The sequence below is a fragment of the Dendrobates tinctorius genome, unplaced genomic scaffold, assembly GCF_039654945.1.
Source record: "Dendrobates tinctorius isolate UK_male_01 unplaced genomic scaffold, ASM3965494v1 ptg000077l, whole genome shotgun sequence".
Classification (NCBI taxonomy): Eukaryota; Metazoa; Chordata; class Amphibia; order Anura; family Dendrobatidae; genus Dendrobates; species Dendrobates tinctorius.
The window spans coordinates 927,281-950,228 of record NW_027361745.1 but is presented as its reverse complement, the minus strand read 5'-3'; the positions used below and the strand labels follow the sequence as shown (position 1 = coordinate 950,228).

Here is a 22,948-nt window from a genome sequence, read left to right as displayed (position 1 = left end):
TGGCCAATGACCCAGGTATGTTTCAACGAGTTATGGAGAGGTGTTTGGGGGATTTGAAATTCAAGGCCACTCTGATCTATCTGGATGACATCATCGTCTTTGTTCCCTCGTTTGAACAACATCTCCGGAGACTGAAACAGGTGTTGGGTCATCTACAACAGCATGGCCTAAAAGTGAAGCTGCAAAAGTGTCATCTGTTTCGCACTCAAATTGAGTATCTGGGACAGGTTGTCTCTCCAGAAGGAGTGAGACCATCTAGCGAAAGATTGCCGCAGTGCAAGACTGGCCTACCCCAAAGACTGTGAAAGACACGCGGGCTTTCCTAGGACACATGGGATATTTCAGACGTTTTGTAAACAACTTTACCCACATCGTGAACTCGCTGCTGGAGCTATTGAAAGGGGTACCAACTAGTTATAGAAACAGGACTGTACAATGGGGTGATCAACAAGAGGAAGCGTTTCAAGCCCTGAAATTGGCCTTGACGGAGGCACCAGTGCTGGCCTATGCCGGTTTTATGCAGCCGTTCATTCTACATACGGATGGAAGTTTGCATGGACTAGGAGCAGAGCTATCCCAGATTCAGAAAGGAAAAGAGCGAGTGATCACTTATGCAAGTTGTTCTCTTCATGTGTCAGAGAAGCACCCGAATAACTACAGTTCTTCCAAGCTGGAGTTGTTGGCGTTGGTGTGGGTCATGACGGAGAAATTTGCTGACTATCTGTCCGATTCTGAAGTTCACGTGCGCATGGATAACAATCCATTGGCTCATCAGGAAAGAGCAAAACCTGGGGTGCTGGAACAACGTTGGGTACCTCGGATGGTGAAGTTTTGTTATAAAATCACCTACAAGAGAGGAGCAGAGAATACCCATGCCGATGCTTTGTTCTGAGTGAACTATAGGGAGCCAGGGCCTAACTGTGTCGAGAAACTGGAGGCTGAAGAAGCTCCCAGATTCAGGGACTTTGCCAGGACGGTGACAGTCACGCTGGAGCAAGTACAGACGACATCACATGCATGTCTGCTCGTGCAATCCCATGTTGAGTGGGACCGGATGCAACAGGAAGATGAAGAACTGGCTCGATTGATACGGTGGGTGTCATCCTATCAACTTCCCAAACAGTAAGAAAGAGATGCTCTGTTCCTCGGTACTGTTGTGAGTTCATTTTAAGATAAGATAAGATAAGATAATCCTTTAATCGTCCCACCATGGGGAAATTCAGAGCATTGCAGTAGAAAGGCAGGAACAAGTACAGATACAGATGCATAAAGGCATTACATTGACAGTAGGTAGGTACACCAGTTGAGAGTTCTCCTTCCTGGCTTTCTCTGGTGTTAACTGGAGGTAGTGAGGCTGATTTAATCAGAGATCTGCCACCTGATAATGAGGATGACAATTGGACCTCAGGAATCTCAGACTGGATTTAAGACAGCTGACGCCCTATTGTGGTGCTGGTGATTCCTTCTGTTTGTCAGGTCTTGGTCTTCAGCTCTGTTACAGTCATTTCAAGCTAAGTTTTCTGCTTATGTTTACACTTGATTTTGTTGGTCTATTCAGTTTCTTGTGTGGTCAGCCAGCCCTGGCTGGGGCTGTGCTGAATTTCCACTCTTATTTATCTGTATTTGCCAATTTGCTTTCTTTTGTGCTTTTTTAGATTGGCCTCTTTTGCTCTGTCTCAGAATATTTCAGAGTGCTGATATAGTGGGAGAAGTCTAGTGACTTCAGGGTTAATTTTGCTATCAGAAGTGTTGGACATTATTTTTGTAGGGTTTTTGGCAGATTGCAGACAGTGTCTTTCCTTTCCTATTCTGTCTAGTTAGTTTGGACCCCATCATTTGCTCAGCTTATTTTCCTACCTGTGTTTGTGCTTTCATCTTGTTTCACCGTCAAGACATGTGTGGGGGCTCTCTTTCCTTTGGGGTCTGCTCTGGGGCAGTTAGTTTTCCCCTTTTCTTGCTTTAGACTTATGTAGTCCTCCGGCTGTGATGAAGCGTCTAGAATCATCGTAGGCGCGCTCCACGGCTGCTGCTAGTTGTGTGATTAAGATCAGGGATCTGCAATCTGCATAGTTACCAACCTCTCTGGTTTTCTGTGACTTAGCTTGTTTTATCTTTTTCTCCTCGGTGACCCATTCATAACAGAATCACCAGCCATACCACAGATTCTAGGGTACTCAAAAGCAGGAAAAAGTTGTTAAAGTTGAAAGAAACAAAAAGTGTCAGAACTTTTTTTTTTTATTTATTTTTTCCTCTTTTTTCTTTCTGGGGCCGTAGGAGGATTTTTTTTTTTCCTAATGGAGATTAAGCAATTGTCTGATCGTGTGGAGCAACTTGCTGCTGAAGTGCAGGGAATTTCCTCCTACCTCATTCAGTCACATTCTGCTGAACCTAAGATCCCTACTCCTGATGTGTTTTCTGGGGATTGGTCTAAATTTCTGAATTTTAAGAATAATTGTAAATTATTTCTTGCCTTGAAGCCTAACTCATCGGGGAGCTCTGAGCAGCAGGTTAAAATTGTCATCTCCTTGCTGTGCGGCGATCCCCAGGATTGGGCTTTTTCTCCGACACCTGAAAATCCTATTCTGACTAATGTGGATGCATTTTTTCAATCCTTGGGGTTGTTGTATGATGAACCTAATGCTGTTGATCAAGCTGAGAGAACCCTGTTGGCATTAAACCAGGGTCAGGATTCTGCAGACTTATACGGTCAAAAATTCCAAAAGTGGGCGGTCCTTACTAAATGGAATGATGGTGCATTGGCAGCTCTCTTTCGGAAGGGTTTATCAGAGACCGTATAAGATGTTATGGTGGGATTTCCTGTTCCCTCTGGTCTGGATGATTCTATGTCATTAGCCATTCAAGTTGATCAGCGTTTACGTGAATGTAAAACTACACGGGAGGCGCTGCCACCTTCTGAACAAACGTCTGAACCTATGCAATGTGAAGGGGTTTTGTCTAGGGCGCAACATCAGGAGTTTAGATGGCGTAATAAGCTGTGTTTTTTCTGTGGAGATGCCTCCCATGTTAATTCTGTCTGCCCTAAACGAGAGAAACGTTTTGCACACACATTTGCTGTGGGCAGTGTACAACCTAAGTTCCTTTTGGCAATTACTCTGATCTGCTCCTTATCCACGTTTTCTACTAAGGCTTTCGTGGATTCAGGAGCAGCGTTGAATCTGAAGGATTTGGACTTTGCTAAACATTATGGTTTTGCAATGACGCCTCTGCGGACGCCTATTCCTTTGAGGGGTATTGATGCCACTCCTTTGGCGGATAATAAACCTCAGTTTTGGACCCAGGTGATAATGCGAGTTGCCCCAGACCACCAAGAAAATTGTAAATTTTTGGTGCTGCATAATTTGCATGATACTATTGTTCTGGGTTTTCCCTGGTTGCAAACTCATAATCCAGTTTTGGATTGGAAATCTGTGTCTGTGGTGAGTTGGGGTTGTCAGTGTGTTCTTAGGGACGCTCCTGTTTCCTCCACCTCTCCTCAGTCCCATGATATTCCTGATTATCTAGCCGATTTTTCTGATGTATTTAGTGAGAGTAAGTCTGTGTATTTGCCTCCACATAGGAGATATGACTGTGCAATTGAGTTGATGCTTGGGTTTAAATTTCCCAAGGGTCGGCTTTTCAACTTATCAGTACACGAACATGATGCTACGCATTCCTATATTAAGGAGTCATTGGAGAAGGGTCATGTTAGACCATCCTCGTCACCTTTAGGCGCTGTTTTTTTTTGGTGGCCAAGAAGGATGGTTCATTAAGACCGTGTATTGATTATTGTTCCCTTAACAAGATGACAGTTAAATATCAGTACCCGTTACCTATGATATCTGATTTGTTCTCCAGAGTTAAGAGTGCCTGCTGGTTTACTAAGTTTGACCTCAGGGGAGCGCATAATCTTATTCGCATCAAGCATGGGGATGAATGGAAGACGGCGTTTAATACTCCTGAGGGACATTTTGAGTACCTGGTGATGCCTTTGGGCTCAATAATGCCCCTTCTGTCTTCCAGTCCTTTATGAATGATATTTTCCGTGACTTTGTGGATAAGTTTTTGATCATCTATCTGGATGATATTTTGATCTTTTCTAGCGATTGGGATTCTCATGTGGAACACGTCCGGACTGTGTTCCGGATTTTGAGGGAGAATTCCCTGTTTGTTAAGGGATCGAAATGCTATTTTTGGTGTACAGAGGATTTCATTTTTGGGATTTATCTTGTCTCCATCGACTATTGAAATGAACCCGGCCAAGGTACAGGCCATTTATGATTGGGTTCAGCCTACTTCTTTGAAGGCTCTCCAGAATTTTTGGGGTTTTGCCAATTTCTATCGTAAATTTATAGGTAATTTTTCTGGTATTGTCAAACCACTGACTGATCTGACCAAGAAGGGTGCTGATGTGCTGAATTGGTCTCCTGAGGCTGTCTCAGCATTTCAGAAGCTTAAGCGGAGATTTACTTCAGCTCCAGTTTTATGGCAACCTGACGTCTCACTTCCATTTCAGGTGGAGGTAGATGCTTCTGAGATTGGTGCAGGAGCTGTTTTGTCCCAAAAAGACCCTGTGACTTCTAAGATGAATCCCTGTGCCTTCTTTTCTCAAAAGTTCTCCCCACCTGAACGCAACTATGATGTGGGGAATTGGGAGTTGTTGGCCATGAAATGGGCATTTGAGGAGTGGAGACATTGGTTGGCAGGAGGTAGACATCAAGTTGTGGTCATCACCGATCACAAGAATTTGATTTATCTGGAGCCGGCTAAACGCTTGAATCCTAGACAGGCTAGATGGGCCTTGTTTTTCACGCGTTTTAATTTTGTGGTCTCATTTCTTCCGGGCGCTAAGAATGATAAGGCAGACGCCCTTTCTAGGAGTTTCTTTGCCGATTCTCTTAATGTGACCGAGCCTACTACCTTCCTAGGTGAGGGGGTAGTTCTTTCTGCCATTTCGCCCGATTTGAGATGCGCCCTGGAGGAATTTCAGGAGGATAAATCGGAGCGTTGCCCTATGGGAAAATTGTATGTTCCTGACCAGTGGAGAAAGAGAGTGATATCTGAAATTCATTGCTCCGCATTGGCTGGTCATCCAGGTATTTTTGGTACCAGAGATTTGGTGAGTCGGTCTTTTTGGTGGCCTGCCTTGTCTCGTAACATCAGGAATTTTGTGCAGTCCTGTGGGACTTGTTCTCGGTCTAAGCCCTGTTCTCGTTCTAGTGGGTTGCTGATGTCCCTGCCGGTGCCCAAGAGGCCATGGACCCATATCTCAATGGATTTTGTTTCTGATCTTCCTGTCTCTCAGAGAATGACTGTTATCTGGGTGATTTGTGATAGATTTTCAAAGATGGTCCATCTTGTACCACTCCCAAAGTTGCCATCTTCCGCTGAGTTGGTGCCCTTGTTTTTACAACAGGTGGTTCGGTATATGGGACTCCTGAGAACATTGTGTCCGACAGAGGAGTCCAGTTTGTTTCCAGATTCTGGAAAGCCTTTTGTTCCAATCTGGGAATTCAGTTATCTTTCTCCTCCGTGTTTCATCTCCAGACCAATGGACAGACTGAGAGAACAAACCAGACCTTAGAGTCTTATTTAAGATGTTTTATATCTGCTGATCATGATGATTGGGTCTCATTTTTGCCCTTGGCCGAATTCGCACTGAACAATAGAGCTAGTTCTGCCACTTTGATGTCACCCTTTTTCTGTAATTTGGGGTTTCATCCTCGAGTCTCTTCAGGGCAAGTGGAATCTTCGTCCTGCCCAGGTGTGGACACTGTGGTTGAGAGAAAGAATGCAGCAGATATGGGACCAAGTGGTGGATAAGTTGTCACTCTCTCAAGAAAAGGCCAAGCGATTTTCCAACTGGCATAAGACCATTGGTCCCCAGTTTAAAGAGGGTGATATGGTTTGGTTGTCATATAAGAATATTTCTATGAAGGTTGCATCTCCAAAATTTAAGCCAAGATTTATTGGACCTTATAAGATTTTGGAGATTCTTAATCCTGTTTCTTTTCGATTGGCTCTCCCAGTTACGTTCAAGATCCATAACGTATTTCACAAGTCTCTGTTGAAGAGGTTTGTTGAGCCAGTAGTTCCTGTGGTGGCACCTCCTGACCCTGTGTTGGTTGAAGGCAATGTGGAATATGAGGTAGAGAAAATATTGGATTCTCGTTTGGTTAGACGGAGACTCCAGTATTTGGTCAAATGGAAGGGTTATGGCCAGGAGGATAATTCTTTGATCTCTGCCTCTGATATTCATGCCCATAGATTGGTTCATGCTTTTCACCGGGCCCATCCTGATCAGCCTGGTGGCGTGGATGAGGGTTCAGTAACCCCTCCTCAAGGGGGGGTACTGTTGTGAGTTCATTTTCCGGTCCACCAGTTGTGAGTTCTCCTTCCAGGCTTTCTCTGGTGGTAACTGGAGGTAGTGAGGCTGATTTAATCAGTAGAGATCTGCCACCTGATAATGAGGATGACGATTGGACCTCAGGAATATCAGACTGGATTTAACCCCTTCCTGACATCAGACGTACTATCCCATCCATGGGACCTGGGCCCCTATGCCCATGGACGGGATAGTATGTCTAGCGCGATCAGCGGCGCCCACGTGGTGAGCGCCGCTGATCGCGGCCGGGTGTCAGCTGATTATCACAGCTGACACCCGGCACTACGTGTCAGGGGTGGTCACGGACCGCCCCCGACACGTTAACCCCTTGCACACCGCGATCAAACATGATCGCGGTGTACCGGGAGTTAAAGGGAAGCATCGGCAGGGAGGGGGCTCCCTCCGTGCTTCCCTGAGCCCCCCACGGCAGCGCAATGTGCAGCGCTGCTGCGGGGGACTCCTTTCCTCCAGGCCCCCGGATCCAAGATGGCGACGGGGGCCTTCGGGGGCCTGGAGGAAGCTGGCTTCCTCAGTGCCTGCAAAGCGCAGGCATGAGGAAGCCTTGTGCACTGCCTGTGACAGATTGCTGATCTGTCACAGTGATCTGTGATGTGACAGATCAGCGATCTGTCACAGGACAGTGATGTCCCACCTGGGACTATGTAATAAAGTAAAAAAAAAATTAAAAAAAGTGTAAAAATAATTTTAAAAAAATCGCCAAATAAATTAGTGAAAAAAAAAAATATTCCCCAATAAATTCATTTTTTGAAAATAAAAAAACCAAAACAATAAAAGTACACATATTAGGTATCGCCGCGTCCGTAACGACCCGCCCTATAAAACTGTCCCATTAGTTAACCCCGTTAGCGAACCCCTTAAAAAATAAAAATAAAAAACGAAGCAAAAAATAATGATTTATTATCATACCGCCAAACAAAAAGTGCAATAACGCGCGATCAAAAAGACGCATATAAACATCCATGGTACCGCTGAAAATGTCATCTTGTCCCGCAAAAAACGAGCTGCCACACAGCATCATCAGCGAAAAAATAAAAAAGTTATAGCTCGCAGAATAAAGAGATGCAAAAATAATTATTTTTTATATAAAATAGTTTTCATTGCATAAAACCGACAAAACAGAAAAAAACGACCTAAATGAGGTATCGCTGTAACCGTACTGACATGAAGAATAAAACCGCTTTATCAATTTTACCGCACGCGGAACGGTGTAAACGCACTCCCCCAAAAGAAATTCATGAAACGCTGGTTTTTGTTCATTCTGCGTCCCAAAAATCGGAATAAAAAGCGATCAAAAAATGTCACGTGCCCGAAAATGGTACCAATAAAAACGTCAACTCATCCCGCAAAAAATAAGACCTCACATGAATCGGTGGGTCAAAATACGGAAAAATTATAGCTCTCAATATGTGGTGATGCAAAAACTATTTTTACAATAAAAAGCGTCTTTTAGTGTGCGACAGCTGCCAAAAATAAAAACCGCCATAAATAGTAAATCAAACCCCCCGTTATCACCCCCTTAGTTAGGGAAAAATAATAAAATTAAAAAGATGTATTTATTTCCATTTTTCCATTAGGGCTAGGGTTAGGGCTAGGGTTAGGGTTAGGGTTAGGGCTAGGGTTAGGGCTTGGGTTAGGGCTGAGATTAGGGTTAGGGGTGTGTTGGGGTTCGGGTTGGAGTTAGAATTGGGGGTTTCCACTGTTTGGGCACATCAGGGGCTCTCCAAATGCAACATTGCGTCTGATCTCAATTCCAGCCTATTCTGAGTTGAAAAAGTCATATGGTGCTCCTTCCCTTCCAAGCTCTGCCATGCGCCCAAACAGTGTTTTACCCCCACATGTAGGGTATCAGCCTACTCAGGACAAATTGCAAAACAATTTTTGGGGTCCAATTTCTCCTGTTACCCTTAGGAAAATAAAAAATTGGGGGCAAAAATATCTTTTTTGTGGAAAAAAATTTTTTATTTTCACGTCCGAGCGTTATAAACTTCTGTGAAGCACTTGGGGGTTCAAAGTGCTCACCACACATCTAGATAAGTTCCGTGGGGGGGTCTAGTGTCCAAAATGGGGTCACCTGTTGGGAGTTTCAATAGTTTAGGTACATCAGGGGCTCTCCAAACGCACATGACACCCGCAGACCATTCCATCAAAGTCTGCATTCCAAAATGGCACTGCTTCCCTTCCGAGCCCCGACGTGTGTCCATACAGTAGTTTTCTCCCACATATGGGGTGTCAGCTTACTCAGGACAAATTGGACAACAACTTTTGGGGTTCAATTTCTCCTGTTACCCTTGGGAAAATAAAAAAATTGGGGAATAATTGATAATGTTTGTGGAAAAAATACGATTTTTTTATTTTCATGCCTGGGCATTATAAACTTCTGTGAAGCCCTTGGGGGTTCAAAGTGCTCACCTCACATCTAGATAAGTTCCTTAGGGGGTCTAGTTTTCAAAATGGGGTCATTTGTGGGGGGTTTCCACTGTTTAGGTACATTAGGGGCTCTCCAAAGGCAACATGACACCCGCAGACCATTCCATCAATGTCTGCATTCCAAAACGTCACTACTTCACTTCCGAGCCCTGACGTGTGCACATACAGTAGTTTTCTCCCACATATGGGGTGTCAGCGTACTCATGACAAATTGGACAACAACTTTTGGGGTTCAATTTCTCCTGTTACCCTTGGGAAAATAAAAAAATTGGGGAATAATTGATCATGTTTGTGGAAAAAATATGATTTTTTTATTTTCATGCCCTGGCATTATAAACTTCTGTGAAGCCCTTGGGGGTTCAAAGTGCTCACCTCACATCTAGATAAGTTCCTTAGGGGGTCTAGTTTTCAAAATGGGGTCATTTGTGGGGAGTTTCCACTGTTTAGGTACATTAGGGGTTCTCCAAAGGCAACATGACACCCGCAGACCATTCCATCAATGTCTGCATTCCAAAACGTCACTACTTCCCTTCCGATCCCCGACGTGTTCCCATACAGTAGTTTTCTCCCACATATGGGGTATCAGCATACTCAGGACAAATTGGACAACAACTTTTGGGGTCCAATTTCTCCTGTTACCCTTGGGAAAATAAAAAAATGGTGACTAAAAGATCATGTTTGTGGAAAAAATACAAATTTTTTATTTTCACGCCCGGGCGTTATAAACTTCTGTGAAGCACTTGGGGGTTCAAAGTTCTCACCACACATCTAAATAAGTTCCTTAGGGGGTCTAGTTTCCAAAATGGTGTCATTTGTGGGGGGTTTCCACTGTTTTGGTACATCAGGGGTTTTCCAATCGCGACATGATGTCCGATCTCAATTCCAGCCAAAAACGTCAAATGGTGCTGCTTCCCTACCGAGCTCTGCCATGCGCCCAAATAGTGGTTTACCCCCACATGTGGGGTATCAGCATACTCAGGACAAATTGCAAAATAACTTTTAGGGTCCTGTTACCCTTAGGAAAATAAAAATTGGGGTGAAAAGATCATTTTTGTGGAAAAAATATGATTTTTTAATTGTACCGCTGTACGTTATAAACTTCTGTAAAGCCCTTGTGGGTTCAAAGTTCTCACCACATATCTAGATAAGTTCCTTGGGGGGTCTAGTTTCCAAAATGGGGTCACTTGTAGGGGGTTTCCACTGTTTAGGTACATCATGGACTCTCCAAACGTGACATGGCGTCCGGTCTGAATTCCAGCCAATTTTGCATTGAAAAAGTCAAACGGCGCTCCTTCCATTCTGAGCTCTGCCATGCGCCGAAACAGTCGTTCCAACCCACAAATCAGGTATCAGCGTACTCAGGACAAACTGCACAATAACTTTTGCAGTCCAATTTCTCCTGTTACCCTTGGTAAAATAAAAAAAATTGAACCTGAAGTATTTTTTTTGTGAAAAAAAGTTAGATGTTCATTTTTTTTAAATATTCAAAAAAATTCCTGTGACGCACCTAAAGGGTTAATAAACTTCTTGAATGTGGTTTTGAGCACCTTGAGGGGTGCAGTTTTTAGAATGGTGTCACTTTTGGGTATTTTCTATCATATAGACCCCTCAAAGTGGCTTCAAATGTGATGTGGTCCTAAAAATAAAATGGTGTTGTAAAAATGAGAAATCGCTGGTCAACTTTTAACCCTTATAACTTCCTAACAAAAAAAAATTTTGGTTCCAAAATTGTGCTGATGTAAAGTAAACATGTGGGAAATGTTAGTTATCAAGTTTTTTGTGTGCCGTATCTCTGTGATTTAAGGGCATAAAAATTCAAAGTTGGAAAATTGCAAAATTTTCAAAATTTTTGCCAAATTTCCATTTTTTTCACAAATAAACGCAAGTTATTTGAATGAAATTTTACCACTAACATGAAGTACAATATGTCATGAGATAACACTGTCAGAATCACCGGGATCCATAGAGTCCAGAGTTATGACCTCATAAAGGTACAGTGGTCAGAATTGTAAAAATTGGCCCGGTCATGAACGTGCAAACCACCCTTGGGGGTGAAGGGGTTAAGACAGCCGACGCCCTATTCTGGTGCTGGTGATTCCTTCTGCTTGTCAGGTCTTGGTCTTCAGCTCTGTTCCAGTCATTTCAAGCTAAGTTTTCTGCTAATGTTCACATTTGATTTTGTTGGTCTATTCAGTTTTCTGTGTGGTCAGCCAGCCCTGGCTGGCGCTGTGCTGAATTTCCACTCTTATTTATCTGTATTTGCCAATTTGCTTTTTTTGTCCTTTATTAGATTGGCCTCTTTTGCTCTGTCTCAGAATATTTCAGAGTGCTGATATAGTGGGAGAAGTCTAGTGACTTCAGGGCTAATTTTGCTATCAGAAGTGTTGGACATTATTTTTGTAGGGTTTTTGGCAGATTGCAGACAGTGTCTTTCCTTTCCTATTCTGTCTAGTTAGTTTGGGCCCCATCGTTTGCTCAGCCTATTTTCCCACCTGTGTTTGTGCTTTCATCTTGTTGCACCGTCAATACATGTGTGGGGGCTGTCTTTCCTTTGGGGTCTGCTCTGGGGCAGTTAGTTTTCCCCTTTTCTTGCTTTAGACTTATGTAGTCCTCCGGCTGTGACAAAGCGTCTAGGATCATCGTAGGCACGCTCCACGGTTGCTGCTAGCTGTGTGATTAAGATCAGGGATCTGCAATCTGCATAGTTACCAACCTCTCTGGTTTTCTGACTTAGCTTGTTTAATCTTTTTCTCCTCAGTGACCCATTCATAACAGGTACTCTGCGGATGCTGTGACAGTGGGAGAAATTACAGTTGTGCGAAGGAATTCTGTACCGGAATGTTCTACTGCCATGGGAGCTGGGTGTCACCTGGCAATTGGTTATCCCTGAAACATTGTTGCCCCAGGTGTCTACCCAGGCACAAGAAAGAGGAGCTCATTTCGGACCAGAAAATACCTTCAATTTTGTGACAGCGACTAATTTATCATCCTCAATTAAAAACTGTCAACAATATCGGAACTGCGAGTTGGCCAAGCCACCTGAACAAACGGTCCCCACACAGGCCATAGTTTAATCTACTCCTCTAGAGTTGTTAATGATAGATTATCTGACCATTGTCCCAGTGCATCAGGGATATGGTCACTGCTTAGTGATGACAGATCAGTTCACGAAGTTTACTGTTGTGACTCCGACGTGAGATCAGACTGCTAAATCAGCGGCATACACCATCTGTAAGAACTATATCCAGGTGTACAGGTGTCCAAAGCGCATACACTCGGATCATGGCGCCTGTTTCCTTGGAAAGGTGATGGAGGAGTTACATTGGTTGTATCAGATCGGGAAGTCTTGGATGACACCCTACCATCCCCAAGGAAATGGGGCCTGCGAGCGGTTTAACCGCATATGATCCAAATGCTGAGGACCTTGGAAGATGATATGAAGGCCCGATGGCCTGAGTATGTGGCTGAGTTGGTATGGGTATATAACACAGCACCATCGGTTACATGCCTTATACTCTCCTGTTTGGTTGACCAGGGAAAGAAATTACTGAACTGGAGTAGAGCCCGAGGAGGACTATCCACGAACATGGGTGTCCACTTGGGTTCGAGAACACCGACATCGGTTGCAGATTTTGCATCATCTGGTAGGAGCACGCTTCAAGAATTGGAACATCCCACGATCGCTCCTCTGCGTGGGACAGCTCTCCAGGCGGGAGACTGTGTCCTAGTACAAGACTGACACCCTCGAGATAAGCTAGATTCCCAGTGGGAGAAGAACCCGTATCGGGTGAAGCGTAGAGTTGACGCTAAGGGACCCTTCTGAGATTCAGCCTAAGGGAATGGAAAGTGCCGCCACGCGCATAGTACATCGAAACATGTTGCAACCCTGCTTATCAAGAGATCCCGACCGAGAACGAGAGATACTGGATGCTCCAGATATAGTTCCGCCAGTCCTTGCTGAATATGAGGAGGAAGAATCCGATGTTGACGGTTCAATAGGGAAAATGTGTCCTCCATTCCTCGAGGACAACCTTATTCAGTTGCTCCAGTGGAATCTACTGCTCCTTCTATCCTACGGCACTCCGAACAATCCACAGCATGCATACCCCCTAACCGATGCAATCAGGATCAGCTTGTTTGGTGACAAATAGTTCAAGGACTGGAAGAGTGCCTGCGTAAGGTAAGAAAAATCTCACCCGTGGATTGTCGAGCAAAAAGAGAGGTGGAATGTAAGAGGAAGAGCAAGATCGGGTGTGCCTTTGTCTCACCAGTTCCGGAACTGCCGGCACTGTCACCATTGTTTCAACAAGGACCGACCCTTGCATGTGACTACAGTAGATGAGACCAGGTTAAAAAACACTGCTCATGGGAAAAGGGATGGAGTCCTGGCGGGAAAGCTAAGCGGACAGTCAGGTGCAGTCGGCTGTGAAGCAGAGCAATCCGTGGGCACAGGCCGACTTGACAGATCCCTGGCATACAGGTCCACGATAGGTGGTCGACAGACTGCCAGTACCCCGCTAATCTACGTGTCAGGAGGTGATCCGCTGTTGAAACCACAGACTGTAACGTGCGTGTGGCGCAGTGAGAAAAAGGTGACTAGGCTAGGGCCACTTAGCCAAGTACCTGTATACACCGGGGAGTGAAACCTAGTTCCTGCGGTTTCTTACACTAGACTGAGCACAGTGATTGGCGTTCATGAGTGCGGGAACTCCCCGCATCCTTCAAAGACTCTTCACCTGCTCCCAGTTCATCCCTTCTTCCTAACACTCTCCCTTCCTCTCCCACTCCCTGCGTGGAGTAAACGTGTTGTTAATAAACTTGTCAACTCTTGATCTGCCTCCTGTCTGTGACGACATCCCACGTTCCTGCGATTTCTACAACAGCGGCAGTGAACAGTGACAGCTGCAGACAGTGCTGGGCAGTGACAGTGACAGTGAATAGTGACCGCAGCAGAAAGTGCTGGGCTGTTACATCTGCAGACAGTGCTGGTCGGTGAGCACTGCAGACATTGCTGGGCGGTGATGGCGACAGTGAATAGTGACCGCTGCAGACAGTGCTTGGCAGTAACCACTGCAAATAGTGCTGGATAGTGATGGTGGCAGTGAATAGTGACCACTGCAGACAGAGCTGGGTGGTTACTGCTGCAGACAGTGCTGTGTGGTAACTGGTGCAGACAGTGCTGGGCGGTGACCTCTGAAGACAGTGCTGGGCGGTGACCGCTGCACACAATGCTGGGCGGTGACCGGTGCAGACAGTGCTGGGCGATGATCGCTGAAGAAAGTGCTGGGTGGTGACTGGTGCAGACAGTGCTGGGTGGTGACTGGTGCAGACAGTGCTGGGTGGTGACTGGTGCAGACAGTGCTGGGTGGTGACTGGTGCAGACAGTGCTGGGCGGTGACTGGTGCAGACAGTGCTGGGTGGTGACCGCTGCAGACAGTGCTGGGTGGTGACTGGTGCAGACAGTGCTGGGTGGTGACTGGTGCAGACAGTGCTGGGTGGTGACTGGTGCAGACAGTGCTGGGTGGTGACTGGTGCAGACAGTGCTGGGTGGTGACTGGTGCAGACAGTGCTGGGTGGTGACTGGTGCAGACAGTGCTGGGTGGTGACTGGTGCAGACAGTGCTGGGTGGTGACTGGTGCAGACAGTGCTGGGTGGTGACTGGTGCAGACAGTGCTGGGCGGTGACTGGTGCAGACAGTGCTGGGTGGTGACCGCTGCAGACAGTACAGGGGCTGATTTCCCGCACACCGCTCCCTGAGTGATGTCCTGCTCTGCACTGTGTGAATGAGGACGATGCGGAGCCCATCTTCTATAAGAAGGTGCCGGATGCCAGTTACACCCCTCAGACTGTACATACCGGTTATATTGGAGATCTCGCCTTCTGGACACAGGACGCAGTCATAGCAGCAGGTGTGAATTGTCGGTTTCGCCTTTTTCCAGCTTCCAGGTGAGCAGGGATCTGAGCAGCGGGATACTGGGACCTGAGAAACAGATGAGAACGTTACCGGAGGGACAAAGACTGAATGCTGATAAATGAGACCAGTGAAGGAGCCACAGGGTGGACAGGCTGCAGGACAATTTAGAGGGTGGGAGTGAAGGGGTTAACTTGTGTGACAATCAGGATGGGAGGGATTTGTGGTGGTGTTCTGGAGTCTGATTGGTGGGAGGGAGTTTTGGAGGCGGGGTTGTGTGGGGATATATAAGGGACAGGGGAGGGTTCCTGCCTTCTCTTGCACCCTGGATCCCGCTGCCCACCCTCCCTTCTTCCTGTCACATCGGCGGGGGATAGGTCCAGGTTAGAGGCTGGTCCAGTGGTTATGGCATTTGGTGGGAAGGCACTAGTAGGGTATGGTGGCTTCTGTGACAGTCCAAGGCAACTTGGAGGCGTAAGTCCTGTGAAGTTAGGGGTACTAATTCAGTGTCATTAATACCTCATTCTCTGGGCTGGTGCGGTGCGACCGGGGAAGATTAGGAAGGTTGTGGGTTCTGCCTCTGCACCAGACCTATCAGCTGGGTAATGTTATATAATGTTCGGGGTGCCAAGGCTGTGAGCGCCCCAAGTTTGTGGCAATGTTTAATAAAAGGCTGCTGCGGCCATTTTGCCTAAGTCACAGGCAGTCATGGGTTTATTTCATGGATATTAGTTATACTGGTAAGAATTGATGGTTACATTTAACACGGCCAATAATCCCTCTTTATCTTGTCATGAGTAGAGACAAATTAATTGATCATCAGAAATCAAATATGTGATGATTTTTATGAAATTCGCAGGTCCCAGACAGTGCAAGCAATGTGTGATTTTATTACTTCAAACCCCCCAAAAATGCCGCCTCCATTTTACACATTATACAAGATTACATTAGTCACAGAAGGGTCAAAAGACTTCAGGTGCAAACGTGCAGTTACCTCATCACATGGTATAACTCAGGCAATCAGGACAGACTATCACAGGCAGTATAAAAGCTGAGGCAGGGAATGCAGTAGACATGTTAAAATTATTTAGAGTACTGAGAGGACAGCAACACTCACAGCTCAGCAACAGATATCAGAAGAGAAAACTCTAAACTACTCCAGACAGTAACATGTTGTGCAACAGGAGCTCTGAAGGCAATGAGAGTAGTATTCTGTAAAGAAAACAGAAATTCAAATGACAGGTGGGAGAGATATGAGAGGAGCCAGCAGAAGCAGTGTCATACTCAGTGTGAGCGATCAATAAGATGGGAGAGCTGGTATCTGTCCTGCTACATTTACTTCACTATTACACAGGGGTTTAATTAATTCTTATTGTACAAGAAAGCTGATGCAAGTCATAACAAGAAAATCTGTAATATGTGTCAGTCAGAATTTCACATCTAAGGCCGGTTTCACATTTGCGCTTTATGGCGCTGAGACGGCCTGCGCACGGCTGCCGCTAAGGCCCGCCCCCTGCCGGCTCCCTGCCCGCCCCATCCGGTCATCACCGCCTACTAGCGCACATGGACGCTTGCGATCTGCGCACCCTATCTTTAGCATAGGGTGCGCAGATCATGCTCTGGCCGTGCGCTGCGCACTTTTGAAGGTGCGCCCGTGTGCGCCGAATGCAGCATGTTGCATTTCGGCACGCACGGCGCACCTTCAAAAGTGCGCAGCGCACGGCAAAATCCTGCTAGCGCACGGCCAGCGCACGATCTGCGCACCCTATGCTAAAGATAGGGTGCGTAGATCGTAAGCGTCCATGTGCGATAGTAGGCGGCGATGACCGGATGGGGCGGGCAGGGAGCCGGCAGGGGGCGGGGCTTAGCGGCGGCCGTGCGCAGGCCGTCGCAGCGCCATAAAGCGCAAATGTGAAACCGGACATAGAGAGTGAAAAGATTATGAAAATGTAATATCATGTTGTACAAAATCTATGATAAAAGAAACCATGACAATGGCACTGGACGGGGCAGTGTAGAAGTAGATCTCATATCATGGCTAAGAATATGGGAGCTGCAGCAGAAGCGCCACCACCGCGACTGGCACCAGCCATCTGGGCAGTAGGACTTCTACACGCAGGTCACAAATGGCCTCCTTTACCTCTGTCAATCATATAAGTGATGAGGAACCAGAGGACATTATGGAATATACAGCACATCACTCGTCTCCATCACAGCGGGATGTTACCTTTAACAGCGACACCGTCAGTTTGAGTTGGTGTTGGTTATTACCTGGTTACCATTTGTTACAAAGGCAGTGTTGGTGTTAAAAAGCTTAAAAGTGTTGGATGCAGTCCTATGAGACATCAGAGTATTACATGTCTTTTCAGAGCAATTGTAGTCTAAAGGCCCCATCTCACATAGTGAGAATCATAGAATCATAGAATCGTAGAGTTGGAAGGGACCTCCTGGGCCATTTGGTCCAACCCCCTGCTCAAAGCAGGATTCACTAAATCATCCCAGTCAGATGTCTTTCCAGACTCTATTTGAAGACTTCTATTGAAGGAGAACTCACCACTTCTCGTGGCAGCTTGTTCCACTCATTGATCACTCTGTCAAAAAGTTTTTTCTAATATCTAATCTGTCTCCTCCCATTCAGTTTCATCCCATTGCTTCTAGTCTTTCCTTGTGCAAATGAGAATAAAGTTGATCCTTCTACAATGTGACAGCCCTTTAGATATTTGTAGACAGCTATTAAGTCTCCGCTCAGTCTTCTCTTTTGCAAACTAAACATTCCCAAATCCTGCAACCTCTCCTCATAAGACAGGGTTTGCAGACCGGTCACCATTCTGGTCGCTGTTTTCTGAACTTGCTCCAGTTTGTTGATGTCTTTTTTAAAATGTGGTGCCCAAAACTGGACACAATATTCCAGATGAGGTCTGACCAAAGAGGAGTAGAGGGAAATAATGACTTCACGTGATCTAGACTGTATGCTTCTGTTAATACATCCTAGAATTGCATTTGCCTTTTTTGCTGCTGCATCAAACTGTTGACTCGAATTCAGTCTGTGATCTATTAGTATACCCAAGTCTTTTTCACATGTGCTGTTGCTTAGCCCTATTCCTCCCATTCCGTATGTGCTTTTTTCATTTTTATTACCCAAATGTAGTATTTTTCATTTTTCCCTGTTAAAAACCATTCTGTTAGTTGCTGCCAACTGCTCCAGTTTGCTGAAGTGTCACCGATTTTATGACGCAACAGCGATCTCGCCAGCAATATCGCTACATGTGACACATAGCGGCGACCGGTCCCCTCGCTGGATATCGCTGATCGTGCTCGAATGTCCTGAGCTATTTTTTCATCGTTGGCGTCCCACTGGCCAGCATGCATCGCTGTCTTTGATGCCAGCGAGCGACCTCGTTGGTGACGCAGAACTCAGGGACGCAGGTTGGAATCGTTCAGAATAGCTGCTGTGTGACAAGGTACCAACGACCGCCGAGGTCGTTCTATGGATCGCTGGATCGTTGCTGTGTCATTGGGTAAGTCTGCCTGTTTAACGGCCATGTAGCGATCATGTAGCGACGCACCAGCGATCCTTACCAGGTTGTATCATTGTCGGGATCACTGGTGCGTTGCTTAGTGTAACGGTACTCTTAATGTAGAGCGATTTGTGGCTTTTCAATTTACTGGGAGACATAGTATTCAGAATAATCAACAAACCTCGTGAATTTCAGAAGATTTAATCATCTTTAGTAATGAGCCATTTATATGAAGTATATCACCCTGACATCACAATGGCCAACACAGTCACAGTGAAGGTCCACCTAACCACAGGCGCATAGACAAGTTCTTGTGGACAGGAACAATACATTTACCTGATGGGTTAACCCGGTGGAGTCTGGGACAGAGTCAGAGGCTGGGACATCACACATCTTACACCAAGACTAGCGGCCCGTGACATCCAAATCTATCAAAGAAAGACCGATAAAAGACGGGGCGGGATAACTGGGCCCCAAGATGAAGGTAATATGGCTGACAAGCCTCTTCGTGCCCAATCCCCTGTATATACTGTACTAACCCACACCCTTTCACACAAAGCAGCCTCCAAAACTTTCCCGCACTTTCCTTTAACCCTTTCCTACTCCCTTAAAGTCCCAGTGCAGTACAGTCCAAGAACCAAAAAACTACAAAACTCCATCCATGCCCATTTCCTTTCTTTCCACCGATGTCCTCATTTAACCCATAGGCCAACCACTGTGGTACAGCTGGCCTTACTGAATGCACATAATTGGGCATGGATGAGAAAACAACGTACACCTACGCTGTAATCCTGGGTGACTATGATTATTCTATTATTAGATATACTGTATATTTTCTATTATTGTCATGCACTTTTTATATTTTGTCCACCTACTGACCGGTCATGATGTGCAAACAGATTGAATGGTCTTCCAGGTCCCTGACTATTATCATTTGTATTTCTGATGATTTTATTCACATGGGTTCCTGTTTCTTAGATGACTATAACCCACCTTGTAGATCCAGTTCGATGTGTTAGAACTTCCAGTTTCTTGCAGTGTTTGATTTTTCCTGGCATTTTTTAGCATTTTGTTGTTATTTCTTTATTCTGGGATACTATTACAAGCTGTTGTACATTTCCCATTATTATTGGATGTAATTTTTCCATCTGCTCAATGTTTTGATTGTTTTTTCATTTTTTTCATTTTTTTGTGGGTATTGTTATCCCTTTTAGAATATTTTAACCCCTTTCTGACGTATGATGTACTATCCCCTGGGACTTAATCCCCAAGGATCGCATAGTACGTCATAGCGATCAGCGGCGCTCATGGGGGGAGCACCGCTGATCACGGCCAGGTGTCAGCTGATTATCACAGCTGACACCCGACACTATGTGTCAGGGGCGGTCATGGACCGCCCCCGACACATTAACCCCTGGCACACTGCGATCAAACACGATCACAGTGTACCGGGGGTTTAGGGAAGCATCGACAGGGAGGGGGCTCCCTTCGTGCTTCCCTGAGACCCCGGCAGCAGCGCAATGTGCAGCGATGCTCTGGGGGCCTCCTTCTCTGCAGGTCCCCGAATTCAGCATGGTGGCAGGGACCTTCTAGGGCCTGCAGGGAGCCGGCTTCCTCACTGCCAGGAAAGCGCAGGCATAGAATCATAGAATCATAGAATCATAGAATCGTAGAGTTGGAAGGTACCTCCTGGGCCATCTGGTCCAACCCCCTGCTCAAAGCAGGATTCGCTAAATCATCCCAGTCAGATGTCTGTCCAGCCTCTGTTTGAAGACTTCCATTGAAGGAGAACTCACCACTTCTCGTGGCAGCTTGTTCCACTCATTGATCACTCTGTCAAAAAGTTTTTTCTAATATCTAATCTGTGTCTCCTCCCATTCAGTTTCATCCCATTGCTTCTAGTCTTTCCTTGTGCAAATGAGAATAAAGTTGATCCTTCTACAATGTGACAGCCCTTTAGATATTTGTAGACAGCAATTAAGTCTCCTCTCAGTCTTCTCTTTTGCAAACTAAACATTCCCAAATCCTGCAACCTTTCCTCATAAGACAGGGTTTGCAGACCGGTCACCATTCTGGTCGCTCTTTTCTGAACTTGCTCCAGTTTGTTGATGGAAGCCTGTGCAGCGCCTGTGTCAGATCGTTGATCTGTGATGTGACAGATCAGTGATCTGTCACTTGACAGTAATGTCCCCCCTGGGACAGTGTAATAAAGTTAAAAAAGAAAGTTTAAAAATAATTTATAAAAAATCGATAAATAAATAAAAAAAATATTCCCTAATAAATTCATTTTTTGCAAATAAAAAAGCAAAAAAAAATAAAAGTACACATATTTAGTATCGCCGTGTCTGTAACAACCCGCCCTATAAAACTGTCCCATTAGTTAACCCCTTTAGCAAACCCCTTAAAAAATAAAAAACAAAACAAAAAAATTATTTATTATCATACCGCCGAACAAAAACTGCAATAACGCGCGATCAAAAAGACGGATATAAATATCCATGGTACCGCTGAAAACATCATCTTGTTCCGCAAAAAACGAGCCACCACACAGCATCATCAGCGAAAAAATAAAAAAGTTATAGCTCGCAGAATAAAGAGATACAAAAAATAATTATTTTTTATATAAAATTGTTTTCATTGCATAAAAGTGACAAAACATAAAAAAACTACATAATTGAGGTATCGCTGTAACCGTACTGACCCGAAGAATAAAACCGCTTTATCAATTTTACCGCACGCGTAATGGTGTAAACGCACCCCCCCAAAAGAAATTCATGAAACGCTGGTTTTTGTTTATTCTGCGTCCCAAAAATCGGAATAAAAAGCGATTCAAAAATGTCACGTGCCCGAAAATGGTACCAATAAAAGCGTCAACTCGTCCCGCAAAAAATAAGACCTCACATGACTCGGTGGGTCAAAATATGGAAAAATTTTTGCTCTCAAAATGTGGTGATGCAAAAACTATTTTTACAATAGAAAGCGTCTTTTAGCGTGCGACAGCTGCCAAATATAAAAACCGCCATAAATAGTAAATCAAACCCCCCGTTATCACCCCCTTAGACTGGTTTCACACTTGGGTTTTTTGCGCTGCGTTTTTGCGCATACATGTGCAAGCATTTTTTTTCCCTATATTTAACATTGGTGCGCATTGGTATGCGTTTGTATGCGTTTTTCGTGCGCTGCGTTTTTTTCCAGTGTGCGTCCATAATTTCCAGATGCTACATGTTACATTTTTTGATCCTCCCAAACGCTTTAAAAAAACGCATGCGCACGGATGCGCATGTTTTGAGCAAAAAATTAACATTAGAGTCTATGGGTGCGCATACATGCGCATTGGCATGCGTACGTATGCGTTTTTTTGCGCATGCGTTTTTCTAGGTCAAGATTATCAGGACACATGATAAAGCCCACCCCCTCCAAAAAAATCATGTCTATATAAAAGTAGGTGTCTGCCAGAACTGTACCACAACTATAGAGACAGACTGGAGAGCAGACAGACTGCAAAAGAAGACACCAATTTCAATTCCAGCTTCAGCGGCAAGAATGTGAGTATTATTACATCTGTATGCCTGTCCTTTTAAATTGTATATGTACTAATGCTTTGTATTATTTTTTCATGCAGTATGTCTTCTGAATCTGAATATTCCCCATCCCGGCAGGAACTGGCGCAAGAAGACCGTGAGGTGATTATTTTCGTGCATTTGGTAAGTATATCTGCTGCTTCTCAAAATAGCTAATGTTTTTTTTTTTCCAGACATCGTCATCTTCAGCGGACGCGACTAGTGAGGGCGAACAGCATGAGCAGCCAAGCCAAGTCCCGGTGGTGATACGGAATGTAAGTATCAAATGATTTGTAATTTCCTTTATTTTTTATCTTCTATCTTTCCTCTTTTCTGGATTTTTTTAACTTTTTATTCACACAAAATTCAAATATTCCAATGAATGTTTTTTCTCTAGGTTCAACAACAGGATGAAGGCGTCTACGTGGATAATGAGCACCTTATCCGCCTGGTCCAGGAGTGTGCCCCACTGTGGGACAGCCGTGACCAGCTGTACAAGGACAATGTGGTTACCCGGTGGCTATGGAATGAGGTGGCCGCAGAGTTGATAGATGGCTGGGACAGCGCCCCTGCAACCTCCAAAAAGGCGTTTAGTAAGTATTTCCTTTAGTAACTATTGTCCTTGAAGGCACTGTTGTGTTTCCTGCTAGATATATTCTAGCAGGAAACCCAACAGTGTCATCTGCCTGAACAGTGACTGCTTTGGGTATTGTATTGCTGTATTGTGCCGCATTGACTCGTGTTCGTGATGGCACTGTTGGGTTTAATGATAGCATATATTGTGCATCATACACAATTGTTAAATGTTGTTTGTTTTTCCAACAGTGAACAAAGTCCGAACACGTTGGCGCTCGATCAAGGACCGCTTCAACGCTGATGTTCGTGCTGAGGGGCAGGTTCGCAGTTGTTCAGCGGCAAGGACCAGAACAAAATACCAGTACTATCAAGCTTTGCAGTTCCTAAGACCGGTCCTTGCCACCAGAGCGTAAGTATTATAATTTTTTGGTTTTTAATTTTATTAATCTGTTTTTCTATTCCACAGCTGATGCTTCTTGTAAATGCATGATAGTAATGTTTTTCCTTTCTTCCACAGCACCTGGAGCAGCACCCTGCAACCTGGCCCTGGAGC

The 22,948-nt window shown here is 45.1% G+C and overlaps 1 protein-coding gene across 1 annotated transcript in view; it reads right to left on the bottom strand.

The window, feature by feature from the left end:
* LOC141096657 (vomeronasal type-2 receptor 26-like) overlaps window positions 1–22,948 on the bottom strand; it is a 92,618-nt gene that overhangs the window by 35,707 nt on the left and 33,963 nt on the right. The window contains exon 2 of the mRNA XM_073583369.1: window positions 14,687–14,810. Coding sequence (XP_073439470.1) covers window positions 14,687–14,810 — 124 coding nt within the window. The remainder of the gene's footprint in view (window positions 1–14,686; window positions 14,811–22,948) is intronic.